We start from the raw sequence: 21923 nt of genomic DNA on the forward strand, positions 1-21923 counted from the left end.
ACTCCAGATGTGGCCTCACCAGTGCCGAATAGAGGGGAATAATCTCTTCCCTCAATCTGCTGGCAACACTCCTACTAATGCAGCCCAATATGCCTTTGGCCTTCTTGGCAACAAGGGCGCTCTGCTACTCATATCCAGCTTCTCGTCCACTGTAATCCCCAGGTCCTTTTCTGCAGAACTGCCGCTTAGCCAATCGGTCCCCAGCCTGTAGCAGTGCCTGGGATTCTTCCGTCCTAAGTACAGGACTCTGCACTTGTCCTTGTTGAACCTCATCAGATTTCTTTTGGCCCAATCCTCCAATTTGTCTAGGTCACTCTGGACCCTATCCCTACCCTCCAGTGTATCTACCTCTTCCCCCAGCTTAGTGTCATCTGTGAGTTTGCTGAAGGTGCAATTAATCCCATTATCCAGATCATTGATAAAGATGTTGAACAAAACCGGCCCCAGGACCCACCCCTGGGGCACTCCGCTTGATACTGGCTTCCAGCTAGACATCAAGCTGTTGATCAATACCCATTGAGCCCGACAATCTAGCCAGCTTTCTATCCACCTTATAGTCCATTCATCCAATCCATACTTTTTTAACTTGCTGGCAGTAATACTTTGGGAGACCATATCAAAAGCTTTGCTAAAGTCAAGATGTATCACAACCACCACTTTCCCCATATCCACAGAGCTAGTTATCTCATCATAGAAGGCATGACTTGCCCTTGGTGAATGCACGTTGACTGGTCCTTATCACCTTCCTCTTCTCCAAGTGGTTCAAAATGGATCCCTTGTGGACCTGCTCCATGATTTTGCCCGGGACTGAAGTGAGGCTGACCAGTCTGTAATTCCCCGGGTTCTCTTTTTCCCCTTTTTTAAAGATGGGCACTATATTTGTCTTTTTCCAATCGTCCGCGACCTCCCCCGATCACCATGAGTTTTCAAAGATAATGGCCAATGTCTCTGCAATCACATCAGCCAAGTCCCTCAGCAACCTTGGATGCATTAGATCTGGACCCATGGGCTTGTGCACGTCCCGCTTTTCTAAATAGTCCTTAACCTGTTCTTTCAGCACTGAGCACTGCTCACCTCCTCCCCATACTGTGTTGCCCAGTGCAGCAGTCTGGGAGCTGACCTTGTCTGTGAAGACTGAGGCAAATAAAGCATTGAGTACTTCACCTTCTTGCACATCATGTGTCACTAGGCTGCCTCCCACTTTCAGGAAGGGGCCCACACATTCCCTGACCTTCTTCTTGTTGCTAACATACCCGTAGAAACCCTTCTTCTTACCCTTCACATCCCTTGCTAGCTGCAACTCCAGTTGTGCCTTGGCCTTCCTGATTACACCCCTGCATACCCAAGCAATATTTTTATACTCCTCCCTAGTCATCTGTCCAAATTTCCACTGCTTGTAAGCTTCCTTTTGGAGTTTAAGCACCAGCGCGTAGGGGCAGCCAAGCAGAAATCCCCTCCCCGCCGACACACATGAGAGAGGTGCTGGGGACCGTGCTGGGGGCGATGACAATGGGGTCAGGCATCAGGGCACGTGGCTGTTGGGTGCGTTGCTGGATTCTGGAGAGACCTCCCCTTCTACCACCAACCTGCCCCACTGGAGGCCAGCACAGCGCCCTCTGCTACCCATGGCTGCCACCATCTCTCCGCTCCACGAAGCTCCCACGACCTGCCTGGGGCAGCGACAGACCCTCTTGCTCCCCAGTTATAACACCTGGCCCTGAGCTAGCCCCTTTCTCCAGCAGATCTCAATGCCCTTCACAAAGGAAGTTGGCATCACTATCCCCACTTTATAGATGGTGAAACTGAGGCACACAAGGGGGACGTGACTCAACCAAGGTCACTCCACAGGCCGCCCATGTCTGTATGCAAAAGCCTGAGGACTTTAACTGGACCGGTCTACTTAAAACATTACAACACCCCCCACCCCATCCATGGGGATGCCGTTATACCAGTACAAAGGTTTGTTGACTGGTAGAGGCCAAATTACTGTCAGACCTCAGGCCAACTGGTGACCCAGACTCCCAAGATGCTTTGGGAATGCTGCTAAACTCTCTGCTGGGAAGTCTATGATATTTACCAGACACAAATTTTGCAGGCGACAGACTGATCCCCGTGATGTCTTTTGCCACGGCTTGCATACAGCTTGGACTACTTATAGGTAACTTAGTTCCAGCTTATCTCTTCCTCTTTCCCAATGCAAGGCTGTATGCAAGCCGTGGCAAAAGACATCACGGGGATCAGTCTGTCGTTTACGTCAACGGCTGCAAAATTTGGTTCAGCAGACTTGGTAATGCATCTGCCTTTCTGTTTGAGCGCTGTACTAACAACTAATAAATACTGGCCGGGGCTTGGGTCCTTGAGGTCTCTTTAAGCAGGAAGTAAGATCGAAGCTGAATTGGTAATAAATCTGCTTCCCTGGGGGATCCTCCAACCCAAGTTTACCGGCGGGAACCGGACCGGGCAGGGTCACAACCTCTGAGTCGGGAGTAAAGACCTAGCCGTGTGTGGAGACTCTGGCTGGGACGGTCTAGGGGCCTACAGGGGAGGGGAAAAGTTTGAAGTAGAGATGTAAGACTAGATCCAGCAAAAGGTTAACTCCCTCAAGAGTAAAATGCGGGCGAAGAATGGCCGAAATGGTAAAGGAGGGCTTGGATTGTTTGTAAAGAAATGTGCTGTTATGCATGGAGGATCTGGGGCCGCACTGCGTCCGGCCGGCCCGTGGGATCACACGTGTGCGCTGCTTGTCTCTGAGGCTGACCAGATAGTGGAGGGGAAAGCGTGACCTGGGGCGGCAGCTCAGCATCGGGCGCACGAGGCTTTTAATCAGAAGCTTAAGGAAGTGACAGAAAATGCTCAGAAAGGGAAGCCGCAGAATGGGGAAGTCAAGGGGCGGCTGGCGAGCGCCGCAAGGAAAGGGGAAGGCGGGCGAGGGGAAGGAGCTGAGGAGACGGTGCAGACGTGGGGTTGTCAGAAACGGGCGGAGGACGGTGGAAGTGCTCATCGGCCAGCACAGGAGCAATTGGCTGCGGTGACACTGGGAGCACCGGGGAAGCCGGTTGAGTGCAAGGAGGACCCAGAGGATGTGATGGAGCAGGACAAGCCTCATCGTTAATAATGCAGCTGAGCCGTGTCGGAAGTTAAGAAAATGAACTGCGTGCTGGAAGGAAAAGGTTTGGGGGCACCCCGAGTAAGGAGGGGCGTGGGAGAGATCGGCCCAGGGGCTCTAGAGAGAACTGGGGTAGGAGGCTGCCAGCCGACCGGGCGGGTTTGTGAAGGCCGGGTGCTGGCGTGATGGCAGAATGCTTCTTAAATGCAACGTCAAAACGTGACATTGTGACAGGCCATAGCAGAAATGCCAGGCAGAGGAGAAACCTGTCCAGGCATTAAGTCAATGGGTTCCCCAAGGGTGCCAGACAGCACTTGGTTCCACCCATTTCTGTCCGGAGAAATGGGCCAGAGACGGCAGTTCCCTCCCAGACCCTGCACAAAGCAGGTTGGACGAAGTGTGGGTAATTCCGGAGTTCATTGTATTACAAATGCAAATGGGTCTGGAGTCTGGGGGGATGGGACGTGATTCTTCTGGGGGAGACGTGACTCCAGCAAACCCTGGGAAGGGTCAGGACCATCACAAGACACTTGTAAAACGACCGACCAGCCAAGGCGGGGATGCAAATTCCCACCTCTGCCTCCACCCTTTCGAAGCGATGCCCTGGGGAGTGAGACCCTGGCTGCGAATGACCTGTTCCCAGATCGAGGTACCGGCCTGCAGCACTCACAGATTCCCAGGGGTCATGTTCGCAGCAGAAGCTGTGCTGAGCTTGGAAGCACTGAAAAGCCCGTGGGTGGCTTTGACGGGCTGCACCCCGGCCGGAGCCCTGGCTGGAGTCAGGGGAGGGATCCCTGGTAAGCCCATTAGCAGGCGGGTGGGTTCGCTGATTGGTTTAACATGTGTTCTTGGCAGTGCTGTCACCGTAAGCACCGAGGATTGTACCCCCACCGGGGCTGTAATGTGTTAACTAGCCTGGTACAGTTACACTCCTACAGCATTTGTGTGGGGGGCTGGAGCCGTGGCAATGGGGTGGGGTGGGGGCCAGCAAAGGCCTCTGTGACACCGCCCCATGCCGGCGTTATTGACACGTTTCCCTGCAGCCGGCCTGACGCCCCGCAACGAAAACCTGGCCACAGATTTTGCTCCGTGAAATGTTTTGAGATGGTGATGTCAGGAGATGGAAACCCAGCTGGGAATTTCCAGCAGGGCAGAGGCTCCCAGTGCTGTTCTCCTGCCCCACATCTGGGCCCGCTACAGCCCTCACTCCACCCCCAGCTCTGTCCAGGTGGGGCCTTTGGTGCCTTCCAAAGGGGGCGTTACACACAGCGCCACCTAATGGCCAAACAGTGCAATACAGGTTCGGGCCCCTCCATTCCAGTCCTTTTCCTCAGTGGGTCTTTAGCTCCATGGCAGAGGATTGAGCTTCTAGCTCTGATGGTCCCAGGTTCAAACCCGGGCCGGGCCAGCCACGACCCTGGGGGAGCTGCCAAGAGCGATGGGGAGGGGAGGGTGCGGCCAACATGCCTGTGCAGGTCTCACACTGTGCTCTGCCTGCAGCTTCCTGATCGGCGAAGATGACAGAGTCTAGGAGGGCAGAGGTTGGAGCACCATGGGGGCCCATGCCAAGAACTGGAAAAATAAGTCACTGGGAATCAGCTTCCTGGGCAGCTTCTCCAGTACGTGGTTCCCGTCTGTATGGATTTCCCTGCTAGGCCCCCAGGGGAACTAGGAAGTTCACAGCTGCTCTTGGTTCCACCACGGTGGGGCACTGGGCTGGGGCACAGGGTCAGGAAAGGGAGGGGGAGGGGGAGCGTGGCGAAGCAAATGTGTGTGTGGAGGCGGAGAGACGCATTACCAAACACAATGGTGGGGGGGGGGGGAGACACTGACATGGCCAATCAAGAACGTGGCTAGAGAGTGTTTATTTACTCAGGCCACATTCACATCCCCTGAGCAGCAGAGAGGGGCCAGGGGCGGGTGTGAAATTAACAGGGGGCTGCTGGTGTCCTGCAGAAACAGCCCCTGACAACACCACCCTGACCGTTGCCAAGAGCCTGATCCAATGTGCTGTGTCCGGGGGCTTCCTGAGTGAAAGCTACACCCTGAAGGGGCATCGCGACGTGAAGTCAACCCAATGCCCTGGGGACGCCCTCTACGAGGCCATAAGCCAGTGGCCTGAGTTTGAAGCCTGAGTCCCTGCAGCCTCGGGGCAGCCCCTGCACCCATCGCTGACCCCGCCCACAGCTTCTGCCTGCTCGAGCAGCACCTCTGCCCCCCAGCAGGGGGCAGCTTCCCGCTTCTCGCCCACCTGCTTCCTCTTAGGGCCCGGAGAGCAGGGCTCTGAGAGTTGGGGTTACCCTCCCGTCTCCCCTGGGCTCTGCTGCCCTCCCCACCCCCGGGGCTCAGATTTCTAATGGCACCTGGGAGCCACCTGCCTTCCCCAGGCTACTTCCTTCGGCAGATGCCAGGCCTAGCCCCTCGCTCCCCTCCGCAACGGGCATGTCAGCTTAGCCCGGGTCCACACACAGCCAGGCCCAGGGTCTTACAGCATCCAGGGGGTTGGGGCCAAGCCTCAGCCGAGCTCTGTGGCGATGGCCCTGCCAATCCCTGGGCAGCTCAGGAAACGTCGCCTCCATTCCCGTGTGAAACGTCTGAGCAATTATCAATTCCAGAGTCAAATCCGCCTCTGCCCCCAGCCCCCCTGAGATCTGCAGCAAAGATTTCATCTGGAATCCCCCAGAAATTGGTTGCTATTTAACCCCCCCACAAAGGGAACCCAAGTGTCCCCGAGCCCTGACACTTGGCTCTGCCAGGCCCAGGCAGGGTCTGGCTCTCAAAGCTTTCAGCCCTCGACCCTTTCGCCCCGACAATCCATTCCCGTGAGCCTCTCTCACCGAGGGGGGCAAAGTGTTTGGATCTTCACACAGCAGGTGCCTGGGAAGTACCCGTAGGGTGGGTCACAGAGTCCCACAAAGGGGTTTTTAATTCAAGTGCAATTTGCCTTTAACCCAGCGCCCCTGCGGCTTAGCGCTTGCTTTGCTTGGGAGCTACTGAGCAGTGAAAATAAACCAGCTTCTAGCACATGAAAAGTTGAAGCGCCGGGAATCAGTTCATCTCCTGTTAAACCATAACCACCACCACCCTGCCGCTGGGCTGGGTGAGCTGAGAGGGTGTGATTATGGGTCTGTCAGATTAGCACTAAGAGGCCCCCTTGGGCTAGGTGCTATACACACAGAACATGAGACAGACAGTCCCTGCCCTAAAGAGCTCACAGTCTAATTAGACAAAGGATGGGAGGGGAAACTGAGGCACAGGGAGGGGAAAAGGGTTTTACCCAAACTCACAGGGCCAGTTAGTGGCAGAGCGTGGAACAGATCCCATGGGTGCAGTCAAGTGCTCTGCCCACTAGGCTGTGCTGCCTCTCAATCCAGAGGGAGGAGGTGGAGCGAAACCAAGGGGGCGCTGGTTCCGCATGGCTCACACACAGTCAGGCCCGGCAGCCCTGAGCTGAAGGAAGCAGAGGGGAGCTGGGGTTTGCGCCTGCTGATGGGAGCTGGGGCTGCGGCTGGAGACTGGCAGGAGGGGCCGGAGCGGAGGGAACAGCCATGCCAGGAGCAGTGTCCCAGCCCCACAGTGCCCAGGGCTGCCCGGCATGTGGGAAGGGGGCAGCAGCACTGACAGGGCAGCTCTTTGTTACGAGAGTCGCTGTGGAGCAGCCCCCGAGCGAGGCTGGGAGCCCAGCACCTCAGGGCTGGACGGGCCCCGTAAACAGGAGGAACCCCTGGTGGGCTGGCAGCTGGAGGCCACGCAGCAGAGAGTGCAGGTCTGGCCCCCCCCGCAGCCCCCGGTGTCCTGCCCCTGGCACAGTCCAGGTTCAGCCCAGTTATTCCTGCTTCTGAGCCGTGGATCCCGGGGGACATGACCAGCTGGGATCCAGGCCCCCCGCTGGGAAGAGGCTAGTCCAGGCCCCGGCGGCTGGAGCTCTGGAGGGCATGTAAAGCCCAGGAAGGCCCAACCTCAAGGGGCTCAAGCAAGAGGTTTCACTTCTGGGCTGGCCACAGACCTGCTGCAGCCCCGGAACAGACTCAGCACATCTCCCTTCCCATCATCCCAGCATTGTAACACCTCCCCAAGCCCCTGAGGGGCTGCCACAGCCCGGGCCCCAAAAGCCACCTTGCCTGGTCCCTAGGGTGTTTTGGCCGCTGGCCCCATGGAGCTCGGCCCAGGAAGGGTAAAGGATCCTGTAAGACCCAGGGAGGGGTTGGTCCCTTCACCAGGGGAGGCTCTGGGTAGTCACAGCCACAGGTACTTGGCCAGGAAGGCAGCCAGGATCTTGCAGAGGTTCTCCAGGGTCTGGGGGTACAGGTTCTGCTCCGTGTCCTCCATCGTGTGCCAGACCCACGGGAAGGGGGTGGCGATGAGGTGCAGCACTGGCACTCCTACGGCCAGACAGATACATGGATAGTCAGCAGGGATCCAACCCAGGATCTGCATCACTGCAAGCACCAGCCTCTACTGCTGGAGCTACAAGAGTAATTCCACTATTGTCAGCAGTAGTAGACTATTATCCCCATGTGGCCCAGCCAATAGCGGGCGACGTGCAACATTCTAAATGCGCACACTGTCTCAGGAGATGGAGCCAGGCCCTCAGGCATGACCTGACCTTACATCTAGGAGCCATGTGCTCCCCTGACCTAGCAACGAGCAGCTGGCCAGGTGCATTATGGGAACCAGATTGGCCAGAGACATCAAGTGAATCAGGGCCAAGTGGCTAGATAGCAATGATGTGTTTATAAAGTCTTTCACCCCCAAGGATCCCAGAGCCTAAGTTCAAAATGCAGCCACCTCTGGGGTGAAGTGTGCCAGGCAGGCAAACATCATCTATAAAGCATGTTACCCCTGTAAATAACACCTAGCTCTTGCATAGCCCTTGTCCTCAGGGGATCCCAAAGCACTTTACAAAGGGGGTCAGAATGATTCCCCCCACTTCACAGATGGGGAAACTGAGGAAGACAGCGGCAAAGTCACCCAGCAGGGCAGTGGCAAAGCCAGGATCTGAACCCAGGTCTCAGTCCCTTGCTCCACTCATGAGGCCAGGCTTGTGTGGGAGCCTGGGGGAGTCTCACCACACTTTGTCTGCACACATTCTGCCCTGGTTCCCCCGGGGAGGCCTCCCCAGCTGTCCATCCCACACTGCTCTGCGCCTGGACGCCCGGTAGCGAGGGGCAGGACAGGTACCTTTGCGAAGGAAGGGGACGTGGTCCTCTTCGACAGGCCCATAGGCAGGCTCCCGCTGGAAGTACGTCTGCTCCCGGGGGTGGGACTGCAGCAGGCCCACCCGGTGCAGACGCTTCTCTGGGCGACACAGAGAAGAGAGTGAGGAATGGGCTGGTTCCTGGGACCTGCCAGGCTGGGGGCGTGGCAGGACGAGCCCCACAGGGGGTCACACCTGGCTGCTCACACCAGAGCTCCCTGAGGACACAGAGACGCTGCCGGGGAGGGAGGGGGATTTCAAACCTGACAAGTCGTGTTTGAGGGAAATAAAGTGTTGGTGAAAGATGCCAGGTCAACAGCCCTGGGGACTGAATCCCCAACTCCCAGCTCTGTCCCACAGCTGGGGATAGAACCCAGGAGTCCTGGTTCCCAGCCCCCCTGCTCTAACCACTAGACCCCACTCCCCTCCCAGAGCTGGGGCTAGAACCCAGGCACCTTTATTCATTGTCAGACAGACGCAGGACCATCAGGACTTGGGGGGGGTGGGGGGGAGGAAGTAGCTGTCCCACTACAGGTGCCTGGGGGGGCAAGCCCCCTCCCACCCCTGGAAGAAAGGAAGGTTTGCTATCGATGCCAACGAGCCGGTCGAACCAGGAGGCGGTGAAGGGGAAGTGGTTCTGGATGGTCGGGTGGTGGGCCCCCAGCAGGTCCAGCAAGATAAACAGGCTCTGCAAGGCGGCAACAAGGGGTTAAATCTGTAGGGGCCCAGTCACCCCAGGAGGATCTGAGGTAGGGATTGGTACAAGATCCAGTGCAGACGGATTGAGCCCCCCGCCTACCCCGGACAGGCACCCCCACCATCTCCCTTCAGCCTGAAAGATCCCCCAGGCAGAACTCCCCAGAGGGGCAAGCGGGCGGCTCTCACCATAGCCTGGAGCTGGCTGGTGCCCGGCTGGTGCTGAGCCTTGGCCATGGACAGCCCCGTACAGGGAATCCCTCTCACTCCACTCCCCGAAGGCCTCCTTGCTGTCCAGGAACAGCAGCTGCAGCGTCACCTCAGAGCCCTGGGGAGAGACACGGGGCTCGCTCAACACCTGACACTGCTGGACAGGTGAGAGGACTGCACCCAGGACAGCAGCAGAGCTCGGGATAGAACCCAGGAGTCCTGGCTCCCAGCTCCCCTGCTCTAACCACTAGACCCCATTCCCCTCCCAGAGCCAGAGATAGAACCCAGGAGTCCTGGCTCCCATCCCCCCTGGTTTTACACACTAGACTCCATTCCTTTCCCCAAGACAAGAGTAGAACCCCCAACCTGGGAAGCGCTCACCTGCTCCTTGGCCTTCAGCAGCTCCACGTCCAAGGCCGTGGCCAGTTCCAGCAGGATGGCACAGGGCACGGCTGAGTCGGTGGCCCCCAGGAAGGTGCGGCCCTGTCTTTCCCAAGCTGCCACCCCACCGGGCTTGAAACATCACCAGCTCCATCCAGCCCAGGGACCACATGGACAGGTACCGGGGCTGGGATGGGGACTCTGTGGAATCTCAGATTAAAGGAGCACCTTTAGATTTGGGATGGAGGGGCTACCTGCAGAGCAGGGAGGTCTTTCCTAAATTCCTCAGGCTTACCCTGATCTGAGGCTGTACAGAGGAGGCTCCCCAGCCAGCAGCTGCCTTATCAGAACTGTGTTCATTAGATAGATAGATAGATAGATATATAGATAGATAGATAGATAGATAGATAGATAGATAGATAGATAGATAGATAGATAGATAGATAGATAGATTCAGGGTAATGTATCAGAATCTGGCCCTCACCCCATTGCACTCAGTGGGTTTCTCTCGTTTTACCCTGGGGGAGATGAGATCAGAACCCAAGACCGCCAGTTCCAAGAACTCCACAGACCTGTGTTGTCACTGGATTTATTACCAAGGGGACATTAGACAAGGGGAGGCACCAGAATACCCCTCTGTGGGACAGAAGGACAGATTGAGGGACAGGGTTTGTGTCTCCCGCTTTGAAGTCCTGTGTCTTTGTGCATGCAGAGCTCTGTGCAAAACCCACCATCTCTGTGAGCCCCAGGGCGGATGATGGCCCTGGGAGGAGCTGTGACCATCCTCTGAAAGAGTCGGTGCCAGGGCATAAGGGCTGTTCTGTAGAAAGGAGGAGATTAAACTCCTCTGCAATACATATGTAAGCCTTCTTCCAGTTCCAGCTCTGGCTTCAATATATAGGGGTTCCTCTCAAAATTACAACACAACACTGGCTTGAGCTCCAACCCAGAAATCTGGGAAAACTAAACACCAGCCCTGGGTGTTTCTAAGAAGCAATACTTCCTGTCTTGCAAGCACTGAGTCTGTGTGCGACAAAAGAAATATTTTATTAAGGGGAGAAGGAAGAATGGCATTAATTTGAGAAAACATGACAACAATGACTCAAACGCATGCAAACAACAAGTAAATCCCTGGCCCCGGGTGGAGCAGTGGCTTTGCCTCAGTTTCCCCCTTTCTGAAAGACCAGCGGACAAATATCCCGTTAACACACCACTCCCCTTTCTGTCCATGACACCGCACTCTTAGTTTGCTGTCCACCACAAGTGAAGTCCTAGGGTCTAGGGGTGCCGTTAGGTGCATTCAGCTCCAGCCTTAGGGGAGGAATGCAGGAAAATCAAATGATGCCTCTGCCCACTCCGGGGGGAGTCAGCAGCAACCAGGGCTGGGTTCCTTTTGACAGCACAACACAGAACCAGCTCGAGTCCACACCCAGTAATCTGAAAAAAATTACACCCCCCACTTGGTACCTCTAAGAGCCAGTACTTCTCCTCTCACAAGCACTAAGTACATGTATAGAAGAGAAAACTTTGTATAAAAGGGGAAAGGAACCTGGCATTACTTGGGAAAACACCACAAGCATGATTTGAAAACATCAGACCATGAGTAAAACACCCACCCCAGAGTACATTGGCAGCATCCGTTTCCTCAGTCTCTCACCTTGCAGTGTGACAGTCTGACAAACAAATGTCCCTTTAACACGCCAGTCCTCTCTCCCTCCACCGCACCCCACTCACAGTTGTCCTTGGTCAGTGAAAACCCAGTGTTTGGAGGTGTGTTTGCGTGAGTTAACCTCCCACCCCGGGGGGAGCGGGGGGGGCAGCACTGAGCAGTGATTCGGCAGCCGTCGCTGTGCCGCTGTTCACTCTGCATCGCTGTCTGCCTTTGTTCACTCCATAGCCGGCCACTCCACCTTCATTGACTGCACCGCCAGCCACCCCCCAGTGTTCCCTCTGCCACTCTCCGGCGCTCTGCCACCAGTCACCCTGCCACGGCCCTCTCCACTGCAACCTCTGGGATGTTTTGAAGTTCCACCACTTAACTCAGCTCTCAGCAATTCCAATGCTCAGTGATCCCAGCAGTTAGCGAGGCAACCTCGTTCACCAGAGACACTGTCCCACAACGGACCTAAGGCTTCATATTTAGACTGGGCTATCAGTGATGTCAGCTCGAGTGATCCAAACCAAGAGACTCTCAACTGGGCCTTAAGAAGCTCTGTTATTAAACAGTGCAGAGTCAAATGGCACGTAAAGCCAGATGGGCACAAATACCCTCTCACATCTCCACTGGCCTTTGGCACCCCTACCTCCTGCTTATTGAATGCAGTTAACTTGAGAGTGACCCCCTCATTCATGGCATACCAAGGCCAGTTCTGCTCCCTTTGATTCACAAAAGGATAACCACACTTTATTACCTCTGCCTCCTCAATAACAAAGTGATTTGCAATCCAACACCAGATAAAAGTGATCATTTGGGCAAAGCAGCCCCATCATGTTGCTCACCTAGGCAGAGTGGGTGTGTCTATTCAAACATGGTCAGTTCCTGATGTCTTCTCCCCAGCTCATCACTAGGTGTTGGGAAAGCTCATTCAGAGCCTGCTTACATAAGAACCTATAACTGCAATTTCACATAAACAGATTGAACACTCTGAGCAATGCGTTCAAATGCATCACACATCCAATGAGGCTAACAACATTTCCTTATCCCTGGATCCAAGGGGATGCCTAGCTAGGCATGAGGTAATATGATGGGTGACTTGTCCAATGAAGGGGGAGCAATAGCTGTTGATTTGGCAGAGGCAGGGGGGAACCCTTCCCCCAGGGGGAGCTGCAGAGCTTCCCAGGAGGATGCTCCTTCTCTGGGGACACACACAGAAGTCAGGCCCCGGTGACTACAGCATCAGCACTGCACCCTCCCTAGAGATTACAGTGACCATAAATCTTGAGCTGTGGGGGGAGAGTCCCAATTGCTAAGTCATTGTTTCCACCTTCTCACTCCCCCTGGGTTCCAAGAACTCCACAGACCTGTGCTGTTGCTGGGTTTATAATGCAGGGAATATTAGACAAGGGGAGGCAGCTGAATGCCCTAGGGCTGGGCACAGAGAGATCAAATGACAGACAGACAGACTGAGGAGCAAGGGTATATGTCTCCCCCATAGAAGTCCTGTGTCTTTGTGCATGCAGAGTTCTATCCCAAACCCTCCATCTCTGTGAGCCCCAGGGAGCTAATGGCCATGGGGTGCACCGTGACCATCCAGTGTGAGTGTAGGTACCAGGGCTGAGGGTTGTTCTGTACAAAGGAGGAGACCACACCACGCTGCATCACATGGAAAGTCCTGCAGACATGACTGCGTTTCCCATCCGCAGTGTTATACAGGGTGACAGCAGGAGCTACACCTGACGTTATGGCAGCACATCACAAGCCTTCATCTGGTCAGATCCCAGTGACCATGTGGAGCTGGTGGTGAGAGGTGAGGGGCCTGGTTTGGAGTCCCCGCTCTCAGCCCTGTACCCAGCCCAGCCTTCACAGAGTCTATGCCCCAAGGAGATGCTCACAGCCAGGATCTGCCTGGGGCCTTACAGAGGGGATGCCCAGTGTGGGATCAGGAAATCAGTGGATTTGTCATGTAGCCGGGGGAAGCTGCAGCAGCAGCTGTTGATGTAAGGCAGAGGGAAGGGGGAACCCTGCCCCCAGGGCAAGCTGCAGAACAGTGAGGCTTTTCCCAGGGGGATGCTCCCTATCAGAGTATGCCCAGAGAAGTCAGGGCCAGCAGCTGCAGAACCAGTCCCTTCCCCAGCTGATAAAATCCACTAACTCCCTGGAGGTTAGAGTGACCATAAAGGCTGAGTCGAGGGGGGAGGGACCCAATTGCTGAGTCGCTTTTTCTACCTCTTAGCTCCCCCTGATTGCCCATTTCATCCCCTGCCCTGACAGGCTCTCATTCTAAACTACAGGTGGAAACAACCTCACTGGGCTTGAAACATCACCATATCCAATCAGCCTGGGGACCACACGGACAGGTACCTGAGTGGGGAAATCATGCCTCAGGAATCTACTACAATGCTTTGAAGGGGTCCACAAGCATGTGGACAAGGGTGATCCAGTGGGTATAGTGTAATTAGATTTTGAGAAAGCCTTTCACAAGTTCCCTCACCAAAGGCTTTTAAGCAAAGTAAGTTCTCATGGCATAAGAGGGAAGGTCCTCTCCTGGATCAGTAACTGGTTAAGAGGTAAGAAACAAAGGGTAGGAATAAATGGTCAATTATCAGAATGGAGAGAGTAAATAGTGGTGTCTCCCAGGGATGTGTACTGGGACCAATATTATTCAACATATTCATCAATGATTTGGGAAAAGGGGTAAACAGTGAGGTGGCAAAATTTGAAGATGACACAAAACGACTCAAGATAGTTAAGTCCCAAGCGGACCATTAAGAGTTACAAAGGGATCTCACAAAACTGGGTGTCTGGGCAACAAAATGGCAGATGAAATTCCATGTTGAGAAATGCAAAGTAATGCTCATTGGAAAACATAATCCAAACTATACATATAAAATGGTGGGGTCTAAATTAACTGTTATCATTCAGGAAAGAGATCGTAGAGTCACTGTGGATAGTTCTTTGAAAATATCCACTCAATGTGCAGCGGCAGTCAAAAATGTGAACAGAATTTAGGGAATCATTAAGAAAGGGATAGATAATAAGACAGAAAATATCATATTGCCCCTCTATAAATCCATGGTATGCCCACATCTCGAATACTGTGTGCAGATGTCGTTGCCCCATATCAAAAAAGATATGCTGGAACTGGAAAAGGTACAGAAAAGGGCAACAAAAATGATTGGAGGGCATGGAACAGTTCCATATGAGGGAAGATTAATAAGACAGGGACTTTTCAGCTTGGAAAAGAGACAACTAACGGGGGGGAGGGTGGTGGTAGAGGTCTGTAAAATCATGACTGGTGTGGAGAAAGTAAATAAGGCAGTGTTATTTACTCCTTCTCATAACACAAGAACCAGGGGTCACCAAATGAAATTAGTAGGCAGCGGGTTTAAAAGAAACAAAAGGAAGTACTTCTTCACACAACACACAGTCAACCTGTGGAACTCTTTGCCAGACGATGTTGTGAAGGCCAAGACTATAACAGGGTTCCAAAAAAAACCCCTAGATAAATTGATGGAGGATAGGCCCATCCATGGCTCTTAGCCAAGATGGGCAGGAATGGTGTCCCTAGCCTCTGTTTGCCAGAAGCTGGGAATGGGTGACATGGGATGGGTCACTTGTTGATTACCTGTTCTGTTCATTCCTTCTGGGGCACCTGGCATTGGCTACTGTCCGAAGACAGGTTACTGAGCTAGATGGACCTTTGGTCTTACATAGTATGGCCACTCTTATGTTCTTATGGGATGGGGACTCTGTGGAATCACAGATGAAAGGGGCAACTCTAGATCTGAGGGAGGCGGAGGCAGGATCCCTGACCCCAGGGTTAGCTGCAGAGCAGAGAGTTCTTTCAGGTCTGTACCTGTTCTGGGGGCGCACAGAGGAGTTGGGACACAGAGGCTGCCCAGCTGGCCTCTTCCATCTATCCTTCATTAAATAGCTAGATGGGTAGCTAGATCCAGGGGTAATGGATCAGAATCCGGCCCTCAACCCATTGCTGTCAGAGGGTGACTCTGGATTAACCCTGGAGGAGCTGAGTTCAGAATCCAGCCCTGATACTTCCAAGAACTCCACAGCCCTCACGAGGCGCCTGGATTTCACCTGGGGCAACATTCTCCGTCTGGGTCTGGTCTCCGGGGTTCTGCTGGCCCTGGTGCTGATCATGGCCGAGGCTGGTTACTGCTGGAAGGAGACTCCAGGTGACATGACCCCCCTCTCTTATCCCTTCCCCCATCCCAGGACAAGGCCCCCCAAGTCTGCCAAGCCCCTCTGAACATGGGGGTACCTCATCTGCACATAACCCTTGGGCAGCTGGCCCAGCTCCTGTACCACCTGTCAGTGGGGGGAGGAGTCAGACCAGGGTGTCCCGTGCACACACTGAGGCTGCTATGAAGGGTGTGTGATGTCCAGAGATGCCCCTTCCCACTGTGAACTGGAGCCACCCCAATGCCTGGCCCTACCCCACTCTGAGTGTCCCAGGTGGGTAGGTCTGTGGTGGCGGGTGGGGCGGGGGTGAGGGGCAGTGCACACAGACACTAGGTCTCTTTCTGGCCAGCAGCTCCCACCTCTCCAACCCCTGGAAACCTACCCACCCTGGGCAGCTGTCTTGTCCTCCCCTCCCCTCAATCCCATCCCAGTCAGGGGGCTTGGGCCTGTGGGGTGACACTGGCCCCTCTAACCCGCCGTCTCTCTGTGCTTACAGGGGAGCCTGGATCCAGCCATGCAGAGATGAAGATCTCCTTAGGGGAAGAGCCCTATCTGCTTGGAGGGCTCCACAGGGTAGAAAAGCCACTCTCCCTTCCCCCAGGAAATCCCTGCTTCAGGGAATCTCACATTTATTCCATGGTGCTCCCAATTCAACAGCTGGACCCTTGGGAGCAAACTCTCGACCCCCGGCACCGAGCACACCAGCCCCTGTGTCACCAGCTAAGGGAGCACCTGCCAGGGCCCCGGGGGGTGGGGAAGCAGGGCCGTAGCAGAGCCCCGTGCAGGGAAGGTGCTGCCTATGTCTGTGGGAAGCCCAGGGTGGGGTGTGGGGGGCTGGGCGCTGTATAGGGCCCCCTCAGTAAATAACCCCTTGTCACGGAGTGTGGGGGAGTCCAGGCCCTGCACCCCTCTTCCTGGGATTCACTGAGACTCTCAGCCAGCCAGTAAAACAGAAGGTTTATTGGACAACAGGAACACAGTCCAAAACAGAGCTTGTGGGTACACCCAGGACCCCTCAGTGAAGTCCTTCTGGGGGAGCAGGGAGCTTAGACCCCAGCCCTGGGGTTCCCTGTGTTCCTCCACCCAGCCCCAAACTGAACCTAAACCCACCGAGCAGGTTCCCTGTTGCAGCCTCCATCCACATTCCTGGGCAGAGGTGTCACCTCCCCCTCCCCCTCCTGGCTCAGGTGACAGGCTCTCAGGTCTCCCGTCCCCAGGGCACATTCCCAGGTCAACACTCCCCCCTCCCTGCTGCGTCACATCGTCACACCCCTTCCCTGCCAGATTCCCTGCTCCTCCTGCTCCCTGCTGGGGATATGACCTGAGAAGATGAGGGAAGGCCGTTAGTGCTTCCTTAGCCAGAGCATTTGCTTCCCGACCTCAGGGGATGAGCCGGATCCCTGAGTATGCCCCGGAGCCAATGTCAGACTAGGGGGGTGGAGCAGAGCGAGATTCCCTGATCATAAGAATGGCCATACTGGGTCTGTTCAGCCCAGTGTCCTGTCTGCTGGGGGGAGCGTGGGGCGGGGATCTGGGTGCAGGGAGATGGGGACAGGAGACACCTCGGGGACATGTTAATGCCGGGGCCATTTCTCCCCAGACTCAGGAATCGCTCTGATACCAGAAAAAAGAAAAGGAGTACTTGTGGCACCTTAGAGACTAACCAATTTCTTTAAGCATAAGCATCCGATGAAGTGAGCTGTAGCTCACGAAAGCTTATGCTCAAATAAATTGGTTAGTCTCTAAGGTGCCACAAGTCCTCCTTTTCTTTTTGCAGCTACCGACTGACACGCTGCTACTCTGAAATCTGATACCAGAAGGGATCTGCTGGCCTGAGCCCGGCACCGTCCAGCCCAACATGTGGCTCTCCGTGCACATGCAGCCAATCTGTCACCTCCAGGGAAAACAGCCACCTCGGCCAATGTGTGAGCACGACCCAGCACCCACTTGGGAATGGGATGGGGCAAAGAAGAGCCGGAGACAGCCCTTCCTGGATGGGCACCGACACTGCCATTGCAGTGCAGGGATTCCAGCACACAACCTGTCCCGCACACAGAGCACCCCAGAACCCTGTAATCCCTCCCTCCACATTGCCAGGCTGGGCTGGGAGCCAGGACCCCAACCCCCAGGGGAGAAAAGAGCCAGGAGCCTCTGTGTACAGGGGAATTGTCTCCCCCAAAGCAGAGCAGGGTCCCAGCCAGAAGGGGTGGCTCAGAGATGTTATCTCCCAGCAGGGCAAGGCTCCCCAGCACCCCATCCTGCAGAATCCCAGCTCCTGAGATAGAGTGACCGGCCCCTGTGCATGGAGACATGAGGTCTGGCCCCTGGCACTGAAATAAAGTCATTTACTGCTCCCCCAACCCCGGGGTGTCTGTCCTGGTCTCTCTCTGGAGCTTCAGTTCTCTGTTGCCTCAGTCCCTGCAGTAGGGTCCCCCACTTTATACATCACCCGGCTCCCTCCCCCAGCTCTCACCCCCTCCCCAGTAGCTGATCCCATCTCTGTAGGGATGGACCCTACTGTCCTGGATCCCATCTGCCCCCTTGGACCTTCTCCCCAGCTCTCCTGGCCCCTGCTGGGTCACCAGGAGGATTTTTCTCCACCCCCCCTCCATCACCTCTCCTCAGCCTGGGTGGGAGGGAGTGTCTCCCAGCACCCCAGTCTCTGAAGAGCCCCCAGAATCCTCCCAGAATTTCCAGAGCATTCTCCGCCCTATATATCCCCTGGTTGGCTCCTGCCCCTACCTATGGAGCTGCCCCTCAGGCCATCGGGGGCAGAATTGTTCTTCCCAACCCTACTGAGCCATGGTAGCACGAGCTGGTGTGTGTGGGGGGGGTGATGCTCTGTACCTCGGGGGAACATCCTACACCCCCATGTTCATCCTTGTAAAATGACTGTGTGGTATCCAATCCAAAGTTTGTCAGGTCGGCTGTCTTCGGATGGAGAATCCAGTATGTCCTTTGGTCCATTGTTCCAGTGTTAATTACTCTCTCTCTTAACAAATTGTTGCTTTATTTTCAGTCTGAATTTGTTTGGCTTCAACTTCCAGGCAATGCATCTTGTTATACCTTTCAAAAGTGTTGCATTCTAATAGTTGATGTTTAACATCCTCGCTAGGTGCAACTGGAATAGAAAGTATTTCACTATTACTGTAGGATATGGATACGTCATTCCACTGCTTCCCAAATACAGAACAGAAATATTTGTAACACTTCTCCTTTTTCTGCATCATGATTTACAGTTGTACCATCCTCATCTCCAACTGCACTAAAACTGATTGCTAGGATATTTTGTTTTCCATATGTTTCAAGAACTCCTTATTGTCCTTATCCTAAAATGCCATAGATTTTTCATTGATATTGTTAGATTTTTCTTATCAAGTGTCTACAATTCCTAACTCCTCAGTTGCACCTATTGAGATGAAGTTCCCCATTTCCTAGTTGTTTAATATTATCATTTGTTATTTCTGCTTTCACTTCCACTGATAACCAGGATGGGGGTTTAGCTGAAGAAGCCACTTTCACAATTTGCTGAATTTTGCGTTTTGGGGGCATCTGATACATCTTAAACCACGCCCCAGCATGGGTCACATTTAGGGTTGCCAACTTTCTATTTGCAGACAACCGGACCTTCCTTCCCTGCCTCTTTCCCAAAGTCCCTGCCCCTTTCCCGCCGCTTTTCACAAGACCCCACCCCTGCCCCATCCTTTCCCTCAAGCCCCTACCCCGTTCGCTCCTCTCCTCCCCACCCCCCCTCGCTGCTCTCTCTCCTCCCCCTTCCTTGTAGCTGGCTCCTCTCCTCTCCACTTCCCTTCTCCACTCCCACTGGGATCCCTCTGTCAGGGAGCTGCAGCCTGACATGAAGTCTCCTGCCTGCCCAGATGCAGGTAGGAGGCGGCCCCAGCTGAGCGGGGTCTGGCTCGGGTTGATGACTGTAGCCAGACAGCCAGCCCCCCCCCCCCCCCCCTCAGACCAGCATTGCTGGAAACACACAGGAGCCAAAACACCAGGGCACTCCAGCACAGCCTTTGAAGCTGTGAGAAGCACAGGTGTGCTGCGACAATGTGCCTCTGGGAACGTATACAACAATTGGGCTCACAGCAGGCAGAGGCGCTGTGACAGACATGGCTCTTAGCCCCTACTAAAACAGCATGATGCACACACACCAACATCCTAGGTGGGAAAATATTTACCCTGATAAAAGAAGTGTCCAGTAGTCGAAACTTATTGTATCTCCCTTGCAAGTGTGAACTACTCTTGCGAGAGCTGGCGTCACCCCGACAGACCAGCCCCAATTTAGCATAGAAAGGAGAAAAAGAATAAAGGAGTACAGAGGTATAAGTAGGGGACCTACAGCACCATGATTTTGGAGTGCTTTTCACTATCTATCTGCTGGTCAGATAAGTGACAGCCTCCCAAGGCTTCTGCAGCTAAGAGGGTCCCTAAGCCTTGTCCCTTATTCGTCTTTCCGCGGAATTGAGTGACCGATCCTGGCTTGGCACCGCTGGAATCGAGAGATGCAAGGAGGGTAAGAAGCACCCACACCTGATCTCCTATCTTTAGTGTACACATATTTTGAAATAGAGCTCTATACTTTGTTTTCTTTCTTTGGGATTGTAGCTTCAGTTTTGTAACTTGTTTGTGTGTGTAACATCTCTACACTTAAATAAGTAGGCACTAGCAATTTTGTAACCACATGATTAGAATCTAGTTTAATAAATTTTGGTAACCATTTATGCATAAGCCTGACTTGTTTCTCTGGTTTACTGTGAAGCAGCCAACACAATTAAAGAACCTCAGCCGTTTTGGCTATAAAGCCTGGCCATTAGGTGAGAGTACTAAGAGCCTAGCGTTGAGTTGTGCCGCCTCCACGGGGCAAACTCTTGGGGCGCCTGTCAGTCAATCCTGACTGCCCACTGCGAAGGAGCTCTGAGCTCTAGCAGTTAAAGTCACGGGTGTGGAGAGGCTCTTAGTGCTGCCATTGGGGCACCTGTCAGTCAGTGTTGACTGCCCGCTGCGAAGGAGCTCTGAGCTCTAGCAGTTAAAGTCACGGGTGGTTAGGACCTTGGGGCATCCGTCAGCCTAGGCCGGGCTGCCCGCCGCGAAGCGACAGTGCGTCCTAGAGGTTAAAGTCACGGATGGTATAAACGGGCATAGCTGGCATCTCACCAAACATCCCTGGCCATCGGCTAACAATGACCCGGCACCTCTCCCTTCCCGCCCGCAGTAACCAGACTATTGGTGTCTGGTCAGTACATCTGACTGGACACTGCCAAGTCCCCATTTTGACCAGACTTTCTGGTTGAAAATTGGGTACCTGGCAACCCTAGTCACATTCTAATCGGTCAAAACAAGGTCGAATATCCAATTACCCTGACTAGGTTGCAATATTTATTTTTATTTACTCTGGGATGAAAGATGCGAATGTAGCCCCTGATCTAACTGCAGCCGTCAGGGACTCCAGAATGACCTGAGGGGAGCTAAAAGAAAAGGAGTACTTGTGGCACCTTAGAGACTAACCAATTTATCTGAGCATAAGCATCCGATGAAGTGAGCTGTAGCTCACGAAAGCTTATGCTCAAATAAATTGGTTAGTCTCTAAGGTGCCACAAGTCCTCCTTTTCTTTTTGCGAATACAGACTAACACGGCTGTTACTCTGAAACCTGAGGGGAGCTGAGATCAGAATCTAGCCCTGTTGCCTTTGCAGGCGATGGGTGACTCTGGCTTGACCCTGGGCAAGCTGATCAGGGTGCAGGATATTGTTTCCATTTTGGAGTGAAGGTTCAGGTCTCAGCTCCTCTTTTCCCTGACTCAGTTCCCCATTATTAATACAAACGTTCCCCCAGCCCTCTGGCCCCTTTGGTACTCAGCACCCAGCCTCTCAAGCTGCCTGAACAGCCAACTCACCCTTGTCTCCGATCCTGCCCCACTGACACAAGTGCTGGCCTCAGACCCTCGCCCAAGCTGGCACTCATGGAGAAAAAGGGCAGTGAGCTCACACCACATGATGGGACAGTGAGGGACCCCTCAGTGCTGCTCCAAATACCCCAGTCCCCAGCTCCACGGAGCCTGATGCCCCAGGAGCTCAAATGAGGAACTGAGCAGGGGGCTGCAGGCACAGGGAGCCTGTGATGCTCACTGAGAGCAAACCAAGGTCCCTGCCACTCCCAACAAACCACATCCCCATAAACTGCTGCCCACGTCTCTGTGCTGCACAGGGGACACCCAGGGGAACTGGGGGGATGAGCTGTGTTAATTCCACCAATCTGACCAGACCAGAATCTGGGTGCAAGCTGTTACCCCCAACTCTGCTGGCTCTGGGACTGTAGGGGTCTGGTGGTTAGAGCATGTGTTCCACTGCAGACCAGGGATGGTTTTAAAAATGGAATTTTATTAAACTTAATGTCCAACTCCCCAAACAAACGCAGGCTGCAACCCGCTGGGTCCCCCGGAGAACGACAGAAACCCTCCTGGG

The 21923-nt window shown here is 54.3% G+C and overlaps 1 protein-coding gene across 1 annotated transcript in view; it reads right to left on the minus strand.

Moving 5' to 3' along the window:
- Positions 1-7162: 7162 nt before the first annotated feature.
- The window catches only part of LOC141976840 (uncharacterized), a 48880-nt gene continuing 34119 nt past the window's right edge, over positions 7163-21923 (minus strand). The window contains exons 3-5 of the mRNA XM_074938005.1: positions 15107-15111; positions 8288-8404; positions 7163-7488 (exon numbers count right to left, since the gene is read on the minus strand). Of these exons, the coding sequence (XP_074794106.1) occupies positions 7343-7488; positions 8288-8404; positions 15107-15111 (268 nt within the window). The 3' untranslated portion in view covers positions 7163-7342. The remainder of the gene's footprint in view (positions 7489-8287; positions 8405-15106; positions 15112-21923) is intronic.

Source organism: Natator depressus, chromosome 23, assembly GCF_965152275.1.
Source record: "Natator depressus isolate rNatDep1 chromosome 23, rNatDep2.hap1, whole genome shotgun sequence".
NCBI lineage: Eukaryota > Metazoa > Chordata > Testudines > Cheloniidae > Natator > Natator depressus.